At 40.2% G+C, this 17005-nt stretch overlaps 1 protein-coding gene across 6 annotated transcripts in view; it reads right to left on the bottom strand.

The window, feature by feature from the left end:
• Window positions 1-1052: 1052 nt before the first annotated feature.
• The window catches only part of A1cf (APOBEC1 complementation factor), a 77034-nt gene continuing 61081 nt past the window's right edge, over window positions 1053-17005 (bottom strand). For 2 of the 6 annotated variants that reach the window (XM_042262643.2, XM_042262636.2), the window contains 5 exons: window positions 14030-14303; window positions 11773-11978; window positions 8581-8717; window positions 7706-7857; window positions 1053-4907 (listed from right to left, as the gene is read on the bottom strand). In XM_042262643.2, the coding sequence (XP_042118577.1) occupies window positions 4756-4907; window positions 7706-7857; window positions 8581-8717; window positions 11773-11978; window positions 14030-14303 (921 nt within the window). In that variant the 3' untranslated portion in view covers window positions 1053-4755. The remainder of the gene's footprint in view (window positions 4908-7705; window positions 7858-8580; window positions 8718-11772; window positions 11979-14029; window positions 14304-17005) is intronic. The other 4 variants (XM_076562191.1, XM_042262640.2, XM_076562193.1 and 1 more) reach the window with 3 other exon arrangements.

Here is a 17005-nt window from a genome sequence, read left to right as displayed (position 1 = left end):
AATATATATATTTTTTGAGAATGGAACGTGAGAATATGAGTATTTTTTTCTCTCCTTGGATAGAGACATGACATTCTGAATTGCCCAAAAGGTCACTGATACATAAGTATCTCAAATTCTGATTACTATTTAGCAGAAGGTTTTTGGTACAAAACAAGTCATACCTGTGGCCATTGCTCACTTTCACCCCTTGTGAGTATTTAACTTTCTTCTGTAATAAATTCTTCCTATATTCTACTGATGCTTTGGGTATCTCACTGAATTCTTTGGATGGAGGTTGCAGAGCTGGATCATTAAAGAGAGTACAGAGCAAGCTCCCAAAGCTATTGTTAGTTGAACTTACTTTCATTGCCCACCATGCCTAGTCTTAATTAGTTCAGAACGTAGTGTTCTTGAACCAACTCAGAAGCCATGACTTTCGCTCTTCTTTCCCTCCATCTTCCTTCTCCCAGCGTTCGCTGGGATTTACAGCTTCCCTGTCCTGTTGCTTTCTCTAAAACTCTAACAGTTGTCACTGAGGCTCCTTCCGAGTAAGTCCACTTCTAGACTCTTTCATTCAGGAGACTAAAAGCTTCAGTTTCCTCAGTAACAACATGAAAAAGCTTAGGCTTTGCTGTCCCAATATGATCATACAGCCACAAATTTTTGCTTTTTATCTTTTTTCCTAAATAGTTTTTTTTTAATTTTTAAAAAAATAAAAAAAAAGAAGAGGAAAAGAAAACATTTATAAACGGGAACCATTTTTAGCTCAGGGATCAACAAATAGGATTTGTTCCCAGAGGACAGTTTACTGATGAATTTTTCCTTTTCACTAAGGATTAGCAGATGCCCCAGGCAAATGTTGACTTCTGCACACACTAACCTGTCTGAGGGCTCTTTCTCTCTGTTTTTGGTTTCTGGGTATTTCTTTCACTTTCTTGGTTGACTGGAAAAGGACATATACTCCCAGAGGTCACACCGTGAGGTAATGACATACACATGGAGAGCTGAGAGCTAACGTCCTGAAAAATGAAAGTTTAGTTTTCAGGAAAGAAAAACATTAGCAAGCCATGTTGATAATTTCTAAAACTTTATTATGGAACTGAAAAACTCAATTAAAATCATATCACCATCCTAAAAACCCACAAATTGCATCATTTCTCATTTCATTTGATTTATGATTCTAAGGTGACCAGTATATTTGTATTTTCCAAAGCAATGATCATTTTCCCAATAAGAGAATAATACAATTTTACTGTATTACTTAGATCATTTAGTTCTATAAAACATTGTACTCCAAGTACAAAAATAAGTACTATATGCACATTCTTTAATACTGTTTTTTTAGTTATCTTTCTTTTGGTACTCTAGATAAATCCATATAAATAACAAGAAAATGAAAAGAAGCAAGAGATTGTCAACACCTGGAAACTGGAAGTACAGTTTGCTTAAAGCTTCCTTCTCATTAAAAGATAAGAGATAATAATATCTGACTATATTGCAGCCATAAAAATTAGTTAAAAAAAGAGATTTCTGCATGAGAATGGAACTAAAAATACCAGTGATTAAATATTTAACCCAAGTTAATGATGACCGATTTAAATAGACATGTTTGCAGTTTGAGCTCCCAAATACGTCCTAGGAATTACAGTGGAAAACAAATTTCAAAATTGTGTGTTGGCAAAAGGTAGGAAGACCGCACTGCAAATCATTTACTGCCAAAACATGGAGATACGGCTTGTTAAATAAAGTTTTGAATTTTATAAACACAAGCATACTTAGAAAACAGAAATGCTTAAGGACCCAAATGGTTTCAAGTAAATAAGCCTGGTGCCGACTGATCAGCACCTTAGATCACTGTGCACGTTCCTTACAGCCAGAGTTAAAAGTTTTCCAGAAACTAAACCTGTGTCTTCTACCTTTGCGTAGTTTTTGGTATTTTTCTGGGGAGAAATACTTGAAAACTCATTTGACTTAAAAAAAAAAAAAAATCATCGCTCATGTTGATGTGTGGGAGTGCCGGAAACACTCAGGGTAGAATTGGTTTATTTTGGGGATTCCAGCAACCCCAGTCATGTTCAGTTTGGAAAGTGTACGGCGCGCCTGGCCTGGATTCTGTGCCCACTGCAGAGAGGAAGAGAAACACGCGTGTTTGCATTCCTTGTTTCTGGAGGAAGGGTGGGTGCGTAGTAACAAAGACACATTCGGTCGTGAATGAACAGTTGGGCCAATCAGTACAGCCTGTAAAATTCTCACCATTAATTTTAAAAGTGATAAACGGAGGGCGAGAATTACGGAACATAGCCAGTAGACGCTATTTTCCATTAAAAAGTGACGAAAGCCTTGTATAGGAGAGGGTGGGAGAGTTTGGGCGAGGAAGCTGGAGAGAGACGGGAAGAGTGAAGTTAAATGCGAAGGAAATTGTGTTCGGGAACATTCAGGAAACAGAAGGGAAAAGGCAAAATGGAAACATTTACACGAGACATTCTTTCTAGTTTGAGGGGTAACTAGCTTAATTGAAGGAAAGGTAACCAGCAAAAGCTCTGAGAGTCTTCTGGTGCTCTGGGAATCTTGGGAGGGTAAGCAAACATTCCCAAGAGCCATCTTTTATCTTATCCCCCGTCCAGTCTGGCCTTAGATGGTCCTGGTTCCGCCAAAGGAAGGCGGGACTGAGTTCCACAACCCAGGGAGAGTGAGAGGAAAATGGGGCCCAGATAAACTGGTGAGAGGGACCCCAGGGGGAGGGTGGCTCTCAGAGGACTTGGCAGAGAGGTGATACATTCCTTCAATTCACTGTAGTCCTGCACCAATCAGCGGCTGAGCCAGTTAATCCCAGCTGTACCTGAACTCAGGAGAACAGGAAGTCACAGTCCAAAGACTACAAAACCAAACCAACAGAGCAACCTCAAAGCCTAAGTGGGGGAGGGTGTTGCCCTAGGGAGATACCTGAGATTAAGAGGGAGGCACTGTTGGACTGGAGAGATGGCTCGGTGGCTAGGAGCACTGACTGCTTCTTGAGAAGACCAAGGTTCAATTCCCAGCACCCACATGGCAACTCAGAACTGCCTGTAACTCCAAGATCTGACTCCCTCACACAGACATACAGGCCGGCAAAACACCAATGCACATAAATAAAAGTGAATTATTTAATTCAGTCTCCAAAACGATCGACATTTCCCTGGATTTGGTTGGAATCCGGCCTGATTTTAGATTCTAGAATTCCAGGAAGGAGTTGACAATATTTTCTGTACCTTTGTGTTTGTTTGCCCTTGAGTTCTACAGACTTTCACAAGGGCCACTTCTTCTTCTTTTTTTAAAATGGGAATTCTAGTGCTATGTCTCCTAAATCAATAATAAAACGAGAGTAGTGATTGTATTCAGTGCTGGATTTTGACTTTCTGTTTTGAACATACATAATCTGTATCAAAGCGTCACATCCTTATAACCTCCGTCTCTGGCTATAGAACTCCCCTCCACCCCCCATCACTAGCAGATGTTCTGAATCCTCAGGAACATTTTGGCAAGCAACACTTTTACTGCACTCTGAAGGGATGGTCTCTAAGCAACCACGATGGGTGTCTTTCTTGGAACAGTTTCACTATAAAAGGACTCAGTCATGGTAAGGGCTCCTACACACACTGAAAGAAGATCAGAAGAAGGGAAGGACAATGAAGCTTGGTGGATTTAATATGAACTGGGTAGAGAATTCAAAGCTAACCTAAAGTTAATATAACTGTTTGGAGCTAGTTGTGGCATTGTGTATCAACAATCCCAGCACAGGGGGGCCAGAGAAAGGAGGACCACAAGTTTGAGGCCAGCCTGGACTACAGAGTGAGAAAAACAAAACACATTCACTTTTGTCTTTGAAAGGACTTTTTGGCCAATTTCTGATTATGACAATATGATAATGTGACTGATTTACTTTACCAGTGTTTGAGTTCAGCAAAATGAGTCTGAGATGAAAGCAAATAGTATGGACAAGTCAGGATTTCCAGACAAGAAAACGTCATTTTTCACTCCAGTACTCAGTGCTGGCATGGTTTCTGTGATCCAGGCAGCCTTGGGCAGGGTAGGAATTTTGAAGGAAAACAGTGGCTTAAGGTATTGAATAAATACAGGGCTTAGATTTGTCTCAAGCATATTTGAAACACATCATATTGATTTCTAGGAAGTCCCCAGAGGTTGCAGGAACAGCAAGATGCTCATCTCTGACAGACTGAGGGGAGAGACTTTTCATACCAAAAATGATAATGGAACCTTCAACATTTCAGCCAGTTTTCATGAGCTCAGGTCTGGAATTATCCTACACTGTAGATGATGGTGAATACCTCTTATGAAGCCTCCTGCTTTTTTATGGTCTCTTTTGATTTTGTGAGTGATGAAGCAGCTGTGAGCCAGTAACTGAGACAGGGGGTTTACTGTCTGTGCCTTGCTATTCACTGCCTAGTTCTTCCTGACCCCAGCTCCTGGTACGAAGAGTGCTTACACCAATTTGTTAGGGTTTTATCACTTTCCCAAGACACTTAGGATCCTTGGAAGAACAACTTTTGCTGTCAGTGGCTCTTCAGATTTCTTTTAAGCTAAAGGCTCCTTAACATTTGATTTTGTTGAAGAATACTATTCACATTTCATGAGTAATACAATGAGTAAGTCACACAGTCTCAGGAAAGGCCTTGCCTTGGGGAAGGAATGACTTATGATCACGAGGGATCTGGTTAGAGGTTGGTATCTTCTACTGAGCATTCTGTGAGTCTTATTCTTAGAAGGAAAGGGTCTTCAGAAGGCTCCATATGCATCTCCTCGGGTAGTCACTGCAAAAGTAGGGTAGACCTCATAGGTTGTATATGCCGCTAAGTCTTGTCCAAGCGTCACCGCTTGCTTGAGCTGGGCTGCAGACACAGGGGCAGTGGCACTGGGGACAGCATATCCTGGAGGAGGAGGAGGAGAAGGCAGAGAATATGTCATGAAAAGAATTCAGATTTCCTCCCTATTTGGTACATTGTTTTAGCAATATGAAGAATTAGCCTGTTGCTTAACACAAATGATATGTATGATGAAAGTGTGCTCTGAGAAGAAGCAGTATATGGACCCAGTTGTGTAGAATAGCATTGGTGGTTTTTGTTTGTTTTGGGGGGTTGGCTTTGCTTTCTTAGGTTTTTGACCTTAAAACGGGTCTTTTTTGTAGCCCTTGCTAGCTATCCTGGAACTCTCATGTCAACCAGGCTGGGTCTGGAACACATAGAGTCCCTCCCGCCTCTGCCTCTTGAGTGCTGGGATTAAGGGCAAACACCACCCAGCTGGAATAAAATTGGAAGATTGAAGATGACATTCTCCAGAGGGAATCAACTTCCCTGTGTCAGGCTTACTTCACATCAGCAAATAGAGAGGTCGGAGAGAGGGTCCAAAAAACAGAAAGGTACCATATGTTGCTGGCCAGCACTACAGAACTTGCCCAGGGATGTATATACAGGAATGTATATGTGAGGCAAACTGTTGAGGTGTTAGCAGGGCATAGTAATGGTGGGGTCGATGGGCCTGGTTCTGCTGAACAGTACACTGGCCTAAAAACTTAAAATATTAAAAATGTCAGGGCATGGTGGTTCATGCCTTTAATCCCAACATGCCAGGAAAGTAGGGACAACGGCAGGAGAATCTCTGTGAGTTTGAGGTCAGCCTGGTCTACATAGAGACTTCCAGATAGCCAGGGCTACAGAGAGAGACCCTGTTTCAAATAAATAAACCAATAAATAAACTTCTTTCACACAAGATGAATAACTAGAGACAGGGTATTCTAGTAGAGGAGATGCTGTACTGTTTTTAGAGTGGCTTAATTATCACCTTAAAAACAAGTAATTTTTAAAAAAGTTTTTTTTTTGTCAAAAACTGCAATCTGGTTTATTTTTATCTATTACAAATGCAAAAAAAGATCCCTCATCACATGAACCCTGAGAATTACACTTTTGGTTTTCTGTAGAAGAGTAACACAAATTACACTATAAAAAGTCTTTGAAACTGGCACAAAACATTGTTGTAATGATATAACACCAGTTTTAAAAGTTCAGTAACTAATGGAGGTAGCCTTATATGGATACATGGAAAACTGTAAAGGCTATCTCATTTGAACAATGAAAAAGATACCTTTTCTTTCTGGTTTTTGGATAAAAGCTAAGCATGCTTTCCCTGGTACTCTGGACTTTCTCTTTTTCTGAAGAAGTCCCACACACTTCCTTTGCTGTGTGGCTATTTGTGGGCCGCCACTGCAAACAGTTGGCTTACCTTCCTTCATCCCCATTTCCCTTCTGGAAGCTGCTGAGATTTACAGCTTGCTTACCTGTTGTCCATCCATCCATCTATCTATCTATCTATCTATCTATCTATCTATCTATCTATCTATCTATCTATCTATCTATCTATCTATCTATCTATCTAAACCTCTAATGTAACTGTCCTCAAGCTTACATTAGAACCCATTTCTAAATTCTTTTATTAAACAGACTAAGAACCTTAAAGGGACTCTCAGGTTCTCTGGTCACACCAGGTTCAGTGAAAGACTCTGTCTTAAGAGATGAGATAGAGGGGTTGGAGAGAAGGCTCTGTGGTTGAATGTATACTGCACGCACAGCGGGTCAGACTTTGATTTGCAGCACTCATGTTGAGTGCTCAAGTGCGTGCAACCCAGCTTCAGTGGCTCTAACACTCTGGCCTCTTCAGGAACCTGAACTCATGGAAACACACACACACACACACACACACACACACACACACACACACACACACACACACACACAGAGAGAGAGAGAGAGAGAGAGAGAGAGAGAGAGAGAGAGAGAGAGAAAGAAGTAAACCTTTATTATTTTTTTAAAAAAAGGATGAGGTGGAATGTGATAGAGAAAAGCAGCTGACCCTGACCTCTGGCCTCCATACACACTTGCATGCAAACAAACATTTTTTTTTTTAAAGATTTATTTATTTATTATGTATACAGTGTTCTGCCTGCATGTATGCCTGCAGGCCAGAAGAGGGCACTAGACTTAATTACAAATGGTGGTTGTGAGCCACCATGTGGTTGCTGGGAATTGAACGCAGGACCTCTGGAAGAGCAGTCAGTGTTCTTAACCTCTGAGCCATCTCTCCAGCCCACAAACAAACATTTTATACACACACACACACACACACACACACACACACACACACACACACTATACATACACAGGCATACAGACACAAACAAAACACAAAAAGTAGAAACAAACTCCAAACAACTACTAAAGGTTAGCTGATAGTGGCCAACTTGCTTAATCTTTGAAGTCCTAGGATTCTACATCTGTAATATAAAGGGATTATGTTCTCACACAACTGCAAAGTGCCATGGAGGGTAACCAGGGGAACATGAAGCTTTCTGAGCACTTCAGTGAGTACCCAGTTCATAGCAAGAGCTCAGTTAAATATCAATTAATACTAGTACCAGAGTCTCTTAATAAGAGGAAAAAAACCACTCCAAACTGGCCGGGACTCATGGGTGTTGGCTCATTCAAGGACACACAGCTGCTTAAAGCAGAGGCAGGTGGGAACTGGCTTAGGCTGCTCTGACTCAGTTTCCCTATCTCTTTTCTGTCGACACAGGGTGCAAGTCAGAATTAGTGTAGGTGAGGTTCCTACCAAGGAGGGATCCCCACACATTCCGCAGCCTGCAGTTTCTGCCACAACGGATGCCCCTGCCCATTACCTGGGAACACAGTGGCAGGTGTGACTGTGCCCGCTGCAGACCCAGTGTCACCTCCTTCTGTGGGGATGCCGAGGGTCTGCAGAGTGTGCTCTGCAGCGTACGTCTTCGCTTCATCCACATAGGCGCTTAGCTTCGGAGGTGTGAAAGGCTGGCTGGAAAACACAGTCAGCCATTGTTATTTTTATTATTGCAGGGAGTTGTTCAGAAACCTCAGTATCTAGTCAAGTGGAAAACCAAGGCAATTTTAACTTTTAAAGATGATTGCATGGTGAGAGTCTATGTTGCTTTCCCCTCTGTTTGCCATAAAAAGCTTGGTGGTGCAGGCCTTTAATCCCAGCACTCGGGAGGCAGAGCCAGGCGGATCTTTGTGAGTTCGAGGCCAGCCTGGGCTACCAAGTGAGTTCCCTGGGGAACATATGTAATTTTTACTATACGACTCTTCTAAGGTGTGTGTGGTCCCTAAAATATATAAATGCAACCTGGAAGTGAAATCCACTAACAGATCAGATCTTTGGTATAAAATTGAAAAGGTGCCTCAGAAGGCTGTGTAGTAAACAGCCACGTCATGAGGGTCACTTGTGTCGACCCAAACGCTGCAGGAAGGAACTGTTAGAGTTCTTTGTTCCCCTTCGGTCTCTCGCCAGCCCCTTGTGTTCCCTCAATCAGTTACTCACTCTATGAAACTTTGGGGCTTTTAGATGCCATCTAACAGCTGGCGCATACATTCCCGCTCAGCATCTTGCTATTTCATTTAATTACAAAGGAGTAGGTAGCAGACTTGAGTATGCCATTCGAGTGATGATCGAATACACTTAACACACAGACTAATCTTACTCTAAAATCTCTGTTACTAGGAGCTGGGAGAGGGTACGCACATTGCGGGATTCTGGCTGGCCAACGCTGGGATAGTTACTTTGTATAGGAATAACTGTCTTTGGTCCTGTCCAATGGCAGAATGCAGCTGGTACACTGGCTGTCCCCAGTTATTTTTCTGACAGATTTCTTCTAGTATCTGCAAGAGTAAAAAAAAAAAAATGATTTCTCCCACAAATGTCACATTTGCATTGCTTCTCTAGCTCTTAGGCTCTGAGTTCTGAACTTCAGTTTCAATTAATAGAAGAGAAAAAAACGCCACATGACTTAAAGACTCATAAAATTTAAGTTGAACTTAATCTGAACTCCATTTAAACTGTGAATGTCTATTATAGTTTATAAAATTATTTTCACACCATTCACTCTAATAGTTTTAGTTTAGGCCATTACACACACACACACACACACACACACACACACACACACACACACTCACACACATCACACATAACACACATTTACTATAAGCTTAATAATTCTTCATAAGTTTTTGTGTACTTATTCCAGTTTTTAGGAAATTGGTGCTGTAGCACTGTGTGGGTAGATTTGCATAATATCTCCCCCCCACCGCCCCACCCAGACTTGTTCACAGTGTCTTAGGAAAGTTGAGCAGAGAAGGTATTTTTTACTTTGTGCCATCTGTCGTAGGGTTTTTAACCTTACTTTTGGAAAATTTTGAAAATGTTGTTTTCTTGATTTACTTCATTCATTTTTACTTTATACATATGAGTGTTTTGCCTGCATGTATATGCTTCACATGCATGGTGCCTTCAGAGGCCAAAATATCTAGAACTGGAGTTATAAACAGCTGTGAGCCACTATATGGGTGTCAGGAACCAGACTTGTGTCCTCCATAAGAGCAGCAAGTGTTCTTAACTACTGAGTCGTCTTTTCATTCCTTGGGTCAGAATTTATTAATAAACACTAATAGGTATTCACCGTGGTGATTTCTTTAAAAAATTTTTACTTGGCAATGTGCTACTTTAAGCTACTTATGACAATCTGTTTTTATGATCCATTTGCATGTTTATTTACTGCTGTAATCACCCCAAACTGAATCTTTTCTCAAAAGATTCATGTTTTCTTTACCCTAGAGCCAGTTTTGGTGATGCTGAGGTCCTGATCCTCTCTGTTCACATGCAGATTCAGTATCTGTGTCTCACAGGACAAGGATGGTCCAACAGGACACTGCCCCCGGCTCTCCGGAGCCTCTTAGCCTCTTAACATTGTTCTCATGTTAACCCAGCCGCTATCTGTCATGGCATTTTCCAGTTTATTAATTTGAAGATTGTGTTGATTTTTCCCCATTATAAAAAAGCACTTAGTGGCATCTTCTATGGTTTATAAAGTGTGTTCTGAAGTTCCCGAGCAATAGTCACCTAGCTTTTGATGGTAGACTAGCTGTCTACCCATTTATGCCCATTGAGCAAATATACTGAGCAGAGTGGCTTCTGCAGCTGCTGTCTGGGCAGGGCAGTTCTTGAACCCTGTCTACTGATTGGAGATTCCTACTTCTGGGAGGTATGGGGGTTAGTTTCCAGCCACAGTGGCTGGGGTGGTATGGTCTTTGATTTTTCAACTATAGCTGTAAAAATTCAAAGACAAATTAGTTACATACCTCTCATTATGGCCAACTTCTTACCTGCATTTAATGCATAAGCAGAGAGTTTTGCTCAGAATGACTATTTTCGTCATGATACCTGGTTTCATTGTAATTATCTGTTTATGTGTCAGTATTATCCCACTGGGTTGCCATATGATTTATGATTACAAGGATTTTTGTTATATTCATTTTTGTATCCCCAGTGTCTAGCATACATGGCACACAAGAGAAGCCCAATAAATATTATTTTTTATACAAAGGTTCTTGTTTACCACTGCAATAGACATTCTTCTGTTTTTTTTTTTTCTTCTTAATGCCTGGGTAGAGTCTGAAGAAGCATTACTTAAAGGTACATGAAAGAAAAATACTGTCAATGACCCTCTTTCATTCTCAGGTCACGCTCTTAGCTGCCATCTTTCCCCCTTGCCCACAGTACTGAGACTATTTCTTTTAAGCTGTAGTTCTACCTTCCTCCTGAGGGCAGGGACATTTCCCTCAGTGTCCACAGACTGTAACTCTAGCCATTCATCAAAAGTGGCTTCAGAGGGAGCAGCACATGATGCATACTAATGGGATAAGCTGGGCTTAGCAGGGATTGAGTCTGTTTTGCTTTAATTTTCAAACATGGCATTTTGCTTTAATTTTCAAAAATTGGAACAACTTTTATACCTTTTGGTTTCCACTACTACTAAATGAAACAGAGACTACTAAATGAAAGCAAATAGCAGTTACCATCATGACACTGCCCAATAAATAGCATTGTAGAAGGTTTTATGTAATCGATGGCATTTTATACTTAAAGATTTATCTAGATTCCACAGTGGAATGTTCTTTATATTTTTAGATTATAATACAATGATAGCATTTCTCCCTTCCCTTTCTTCCCTCCAAAGCCTTCCACATGCCCCTCCTTACTCTCCTTCAAATTCATGGCCTTTTTTGCCCATTAATTATTATTACATGTATATATGTATATATACATATATATTCCTAAATAACCTGTTCTGTCTATAAGATGTTACTATATAATGCATGTGTTTAGGGCTGACTGGCACTAGACAACCAATTAGTGTTTTCTTCCCTGGGAAAGGCTACCTTTCTTGCTCCCAGTTTTACTCAGTTGCCTGTAGTTCTTTGTGGAGGGTATGGTCCAGGGGACTTTTCCCCATCCACTTTGGCATGTCCTTTGTTGTTGTGGTTCTTTTAATGCCATGTTCCCAAGAAAAGATCTAAACAGTCTACATAACCTTACCAGCTATGACTCCTCATCTCCTCATCTCTTCCGTGGTTGACCAACCTGCTTCACTAAGTGTTTATTCTGAGCTGGGGTCTTCACTTCATTGTATTTTCATTAAAGATTTTAGTTGACCCTCTTTTTCAGTTTTCTTTCCTTGTTTGTTTTGCATTTTGGTGAATTGTGATGAAACAAAACAAAGGTCCTTTTAGTGCCAGAGTGGCATCCAGTCTCAGCAGTCCTCCTGGTACGTTAGGCTCAGTGTCACAGAACAGTAGCCCAAGTAAGCATCAGTGCAAATCATTTGGACGATGGTCCCTGGCCCAACTTAACCACCTCTGGAGGGATATTACCTACCTGAGGAGCAAGTTTAATTCCTTGTGGTTTTAAAGAGACAGGATTCATTGGGGTGAGTTCCATCCCAGGTAGAAGATCATAAAGTTTGTCTTCTCGCTTGTCTCCTTTGACCTGGTAGCCACGACCCAGGCCTGTGTATGCCAAATACCCACGGCCGCCCAGTCCTCTCACTCCCGCAGCCCCTACAGGGACATTCATGTAAATTTCTAGGAATGTAAGAAGGCATTAAACCGAATCAAACCACCAGAAAATCACCCTGAATCTTACTGTAATAGAAAAGTTAGCCCAAGTCACATTGATTATTGCCATGAGGATGGACAGATAACCAAAGATTCTCATGTAATGAAACTCAACATCAGGTAAGGCCCACTATAGATTCTCAGTTTCCCTTCCAGGAGACTGATAAGTGCACAAGCCATTTAAAATTTCGCCAGAGAGGAAAGTATTTTAATTACCGTTTTGTCAATATTTTTTGAGATTCACTAAGTTTCAGTATGAACTTATTAAAACATCCCAACATAATATGACCCCCTGAATTATTGTTAATCTGGTACAGAGACCATTACAGTGAATATTGCTCCACCGGTAAGCCAGAAGGAATTTGATTATCACAGCCCCAGAGCGTCATCAGAAAAGCATGTAGAAAGCATTTTTGTCTTTTTTAAGTTCACCACTCTCTCTGGTATGCATTGTCAATGTGGGGTTTACATTTCCATTGAGTTTCACACATAGATTCCTTTTGATTTTTGTTTTGCCACATTGCTACATTGATTTACTATTGGTGACATAAAGGAATAAACTATTAAGTTGATCACTCTTTGCCCATAAATATTATTCATTGATTACTCTTTTTGTTAATGCTTTGTATTATTTTCCCTTGGAATGGAGTTTGCTTTTTTTCTACATCACAACTGGTTGATAACATGTAAGATATATGGATTAATTAATGATGTATTATATATATGCATAATGTTTCAATGACATAGCTTGCTATAATATAGAAAGTATTTTGAATAAAACCTTGATTATAAATTTTACATTGCAAATTTGGTAGGGGTGATTGTATTGTGAATGTAGACTTTAAGCCCAGTGAAGAGGCCTTAAATTTCTCAATTCATTTTTCCATGAAAGAGAATGTAACGCAGTAAGGCAATTGTTTCCACAGTAATCTGGATGGGCCTCTTCTAAGTTGCCCAAGAGTGGATTTCAGTACATCATTAATTTCTATTTTCCAGATTGCTGTCATATAGGGAAAACAGGATTGGGATCCAGAAGGTGTCAGCCACAACAAAGAAAAACTGCAGTGGAAAATACCACAAGGCAGAGGCAAACTAGCTACATTCATAGTACATACATCTGTATGTACATTCATATATATGAACATATATAAATATACTGAGCTCAGAAACCTGCTCAAACAGAGAATCTGTGTAGGATTCAATCATGAAATATTTTCTGTCTGACAGTGAGTTTCTATTTTGAATTTATTTAGTTTCCTATATACTAAAGAAACATTCATTTCTTTAATAGGTTGGCTTTTTCAATGTTATCATACACACACATACACAGCCAGATGTGGTGCACACCTGCCATTACAGTTCTCAAGAGGCAGAGGCAGACATTGTGAGTTCAATACCAGCCTGGAACATATGGTAAGCCCTTGTCACTAACATATAGACAAACAAATGAAATAATAAAGGTATAACACACATATCTGGAAGAGTGTTAGATGAGAACGTCTCATATATATAACCATACAGATGTTAGTGATTGGCATACAAAGGTGGTGTTCATCAAGTACATATGTGCCTTCAAGTGATTTTGCCATTTGTAGTAGTTTCCATTGGGCCATACTTCTCTCCCTTAAAAGTTCTGTAATCAGTCTAATCAGGTACATATTAGTGCCAGATGGTAGTCTAATAGAGAGGAAGAAGCAATGGGTATGGCACTAGGTTGTATTCTGGGTATATTTTATGGGTCCATGCAAGGATCTAATTTGTATACTAGGCTCATCCGCAGCAATTCTGACAAGTATTTTTCAATAACCAGTTGTAATGTGGAAAAAATAGATTCCTAAAAAAAAAAGAGGTAATGATATATTTGATTTTTCACAAGCAGTTTTCTAGTCTTTTTCTCCCAGTGAATCTGTCCAATCTGTCTAAGGCTCCAGAACTATAGTTTATAGTTCATTTGAACCACAGTTTATCATCATTTGAAAGTGAAGAGTTAAGGTAAATCTGGCACTAAATAGTGTTACCTCTGATAGAAGGGGCCCGGATGAGGGTCCTGTTGCTGAGATGCCCTTTGGGAGCTGGGAAGTGAAGACTTGGAATGGCTGCGTAGGCTTGGGGGGTATAGAAGACAGGAGCTCCAAGGTAGGTTGTGGTGGGGTCATAAACATGGCCCAGAGGGTAGGTGTATTCTCCTTGCAGCATGGTGTTCCTGCCACCTGTGCCCCGGGTGTACCTAACATAACTGTCCTTGTCCACTGGCTTGGCCAAGGTCACTTCAATTGGGGAACCATCCAGCACCTGTTTCAGAGAGCAAGGAACAGGAAAACTGAGAAACAATTCTGACTACTCAGTATCATGCCACATGCCTGCCATTTGCCGTATTTTCACTGAATTGCAATTCTTCATGTTTTTGTCTCTTAATTAGGTTCATGCTTCTGTATAAGTTGACTGCTCTCTGAGTTCTTTTGTTGGTAATTGAACAAGATGCCAACAGGTTTTACAATGCTATGTTGACTACTGAATTTATAATATAGAGACAATCAATGAGATAAAATTATTCAATATTTTCTATTATGTGTGATATATGTGTTTAAAATTACATAGTTACAGAAGTATAAGAAGTTGGAGATCTTTGTGGGTGGAAAACAAATTACACAGCACAATAAAATGAAGGTGATGGACACCATTAAAAATATCTTATCATTTATCAACACCATAGTGATGAAGTCCTGTCAGGCCTTTCCGAATGGCTCATTAGAGCAGCTAGCTCCACAATAGGTGAGATTTCCTGGGGAGGGAGAGGAGCCTAGGTAGATCCTACTCAAGGAAGAAGAATTGACTAAACTGTTGCATAGTCCTTCTAAAGCAAATGTTTGCCTTGCTAATGAACAGGGGTGGCAGGGGTTGGGATACAGATGAGAGGGAGACCAAGAACTCTCAAGTCAGGTACAAATTAAAACATGCCCTTAGGAATTATTGCAGTAGCCAGGCAGATGGCATACACTTTTAATTCCAGCACCAGGGAGGCAGACAGGAGGATCTCTGTGAGTTTGGGGCCAGCCTGATCTCTAGAGTGAGTTCTTTGACAGCCAGAACCACACAGAGATACTCTCTCTGTCTCACAAAACCAAAATAAATAAATAAATAATTAAAAAAGAACTAAAAAAGGAAAGAATTTTTGTGGTACCTGGGGGAAAAAGGCCTGAGTATGGAGGTCAGAGAGCAATTCTCTTGGTCCACGGTGTGAGTCTTGGGGACTAAAATCAGACCACCAGACTTGTTACAAAGACCTTTATCCTCTGAGCCATCTTGCTTGCCACCCAGTGCAATGGCTGGTTTCCTTGAATTTTAAATATGATGAATTCCTTACAATAGACATTCAAAATCTCACTTTGTCTAGTAAACATAAATACCCATAGGTATACTAAGAAGCCTGGGGAAATTATTTTTTTATGTTATGCTTAAACAGCAGTTATTAGTATTTACTAGTAATATTTATTCAATGTGTAATTAGCTACATATTTGCAAGCATTGTTATAGAAATGTCTAGGTACAAATAATAACAAAATTTCCTTATTGGGCACAATGTGTTATTGGCTTGAGCTATTTTGAAAGAAAGCAGTACATTCAAGGTTATTGATAACTATACAAGCGATTTAAAATTTTGTTATGGGGAAAAGAATTTTAATTACCCATTTGTTAATGTTTTTTTCTGTACATTCACTAAGGTTCAGTATGTTCTTATTAAAACATCAGAACAATATGACCTCTTGAATTACAGTTAGTCTTGGCATAGAGACTGTTGGAGTGAATGCCGCTCTTTCTGTCAGTAAGTCAGAAAAGAATTTGACTATCCTATCCCATGCCTTCCCCACCATGATGGTCTGTTTCTTAAACTTTGAGCCAAAATAAAGCTTCCCTTCCTTAAGAAGAAAAGAAAACAACAACAACAAAAAATTGTAATAGCTTGAGCAGTTTTCCACTGGAATTATTCTGATATATTATATAGCATTGGGTTTTGTGGGAGGCCAGCTCCCACCTCTTACAAGGTTCCTATGAGGAGGAGAGAGGCATAAGGAATTTGTAGATAGAAAGATAGTGGAGATGAGACAGACAGAAACACGAGATAGCTTTGGGAGGATCTGGATCAAAATCCTCTGGCCACTTCTGTCTCTTCAAAAGGGCGTTTTATAAGAATGCCAAGGGGTGGAGCAAAAACTTCCCCCTTGCTAGATCAAAGTATATCTTTCAGCCAAGTTCAGACCCTTCCAAACACCTGGTAACCACACACATGGTCAAGTCATCCCCTTATGTAGCCCTGCTGGGTAAAGCAAGCTCAGACCTCACTGGGAAACTTCTGTGAGCTCCCACAGGGTTTACTGTTGTTGGGCCTTCTCCATAGACACTATGTACATTTAGGCATGTTTACTAAAAGAAAGCTAGCTTACAAATTGATTTTGAAGTAGTAACATTTTTATGATACTAACACAGTAATCAATGAAGAATAATGTTTTGGTCATAGGTACATTTAAATATGAATTGATTTTACTTCATAGTCTTTATAGTCCCTCCCCTTTTAAAAATACTTCAGAATTGCCACTTTCTTCCATAGAAGACTTATGATGATGATGGCACCTGAGACTGTACATGCCCCAGGCTTCTCTGTGTCTCAGTCTATGCTAGGAAGCCTTTTTCTTGTCCTCCCGATCAAATCCCCATCAATGTCCAACCTGCACTCTGCTCTGGTGATTATTACTCCACATAAGGTCTTCTTCAGGGTTCCTGGGCCCTCTGCATTGTCATTGGATTGGCCAACAAGGAACTCTGGCTATGAGGATAGGGAATGAGACAACAGTAAATTTGGGGTGTGTTTTCCTGGCAACTTCCCTGAGAGGTCATCTTGGGCTGACTGTAGTCATTGACCAAAGGCATTTCAGATAAAGCCTCAGGACGGTATGATTCCAGATCAATGTCCCTTTCAAAGGGACCTGCTCTCTGCA

Source organism: Peromyscus maniculatus, chromosome 1, assembly GCF_049852395.1.
Source record: "Peromyscus maniculatus bairdii isolate BWxNUB_F1_BW_parent chromosome 1, HU_Pman_BW_mat_3.1, whole genome shotgun sequence".
In the NCBI taxonomy this organism is placed as follows: domain Eukaryota; kingdom Metazoa; phylum Chordata; class Mammalia; order Rodentia; family Cricetidae; genus Peromyscus; species Peromyscus maniculatus.
This window is presented reverse-complemented; position numbering and strand designations above follow the sequence as displayed.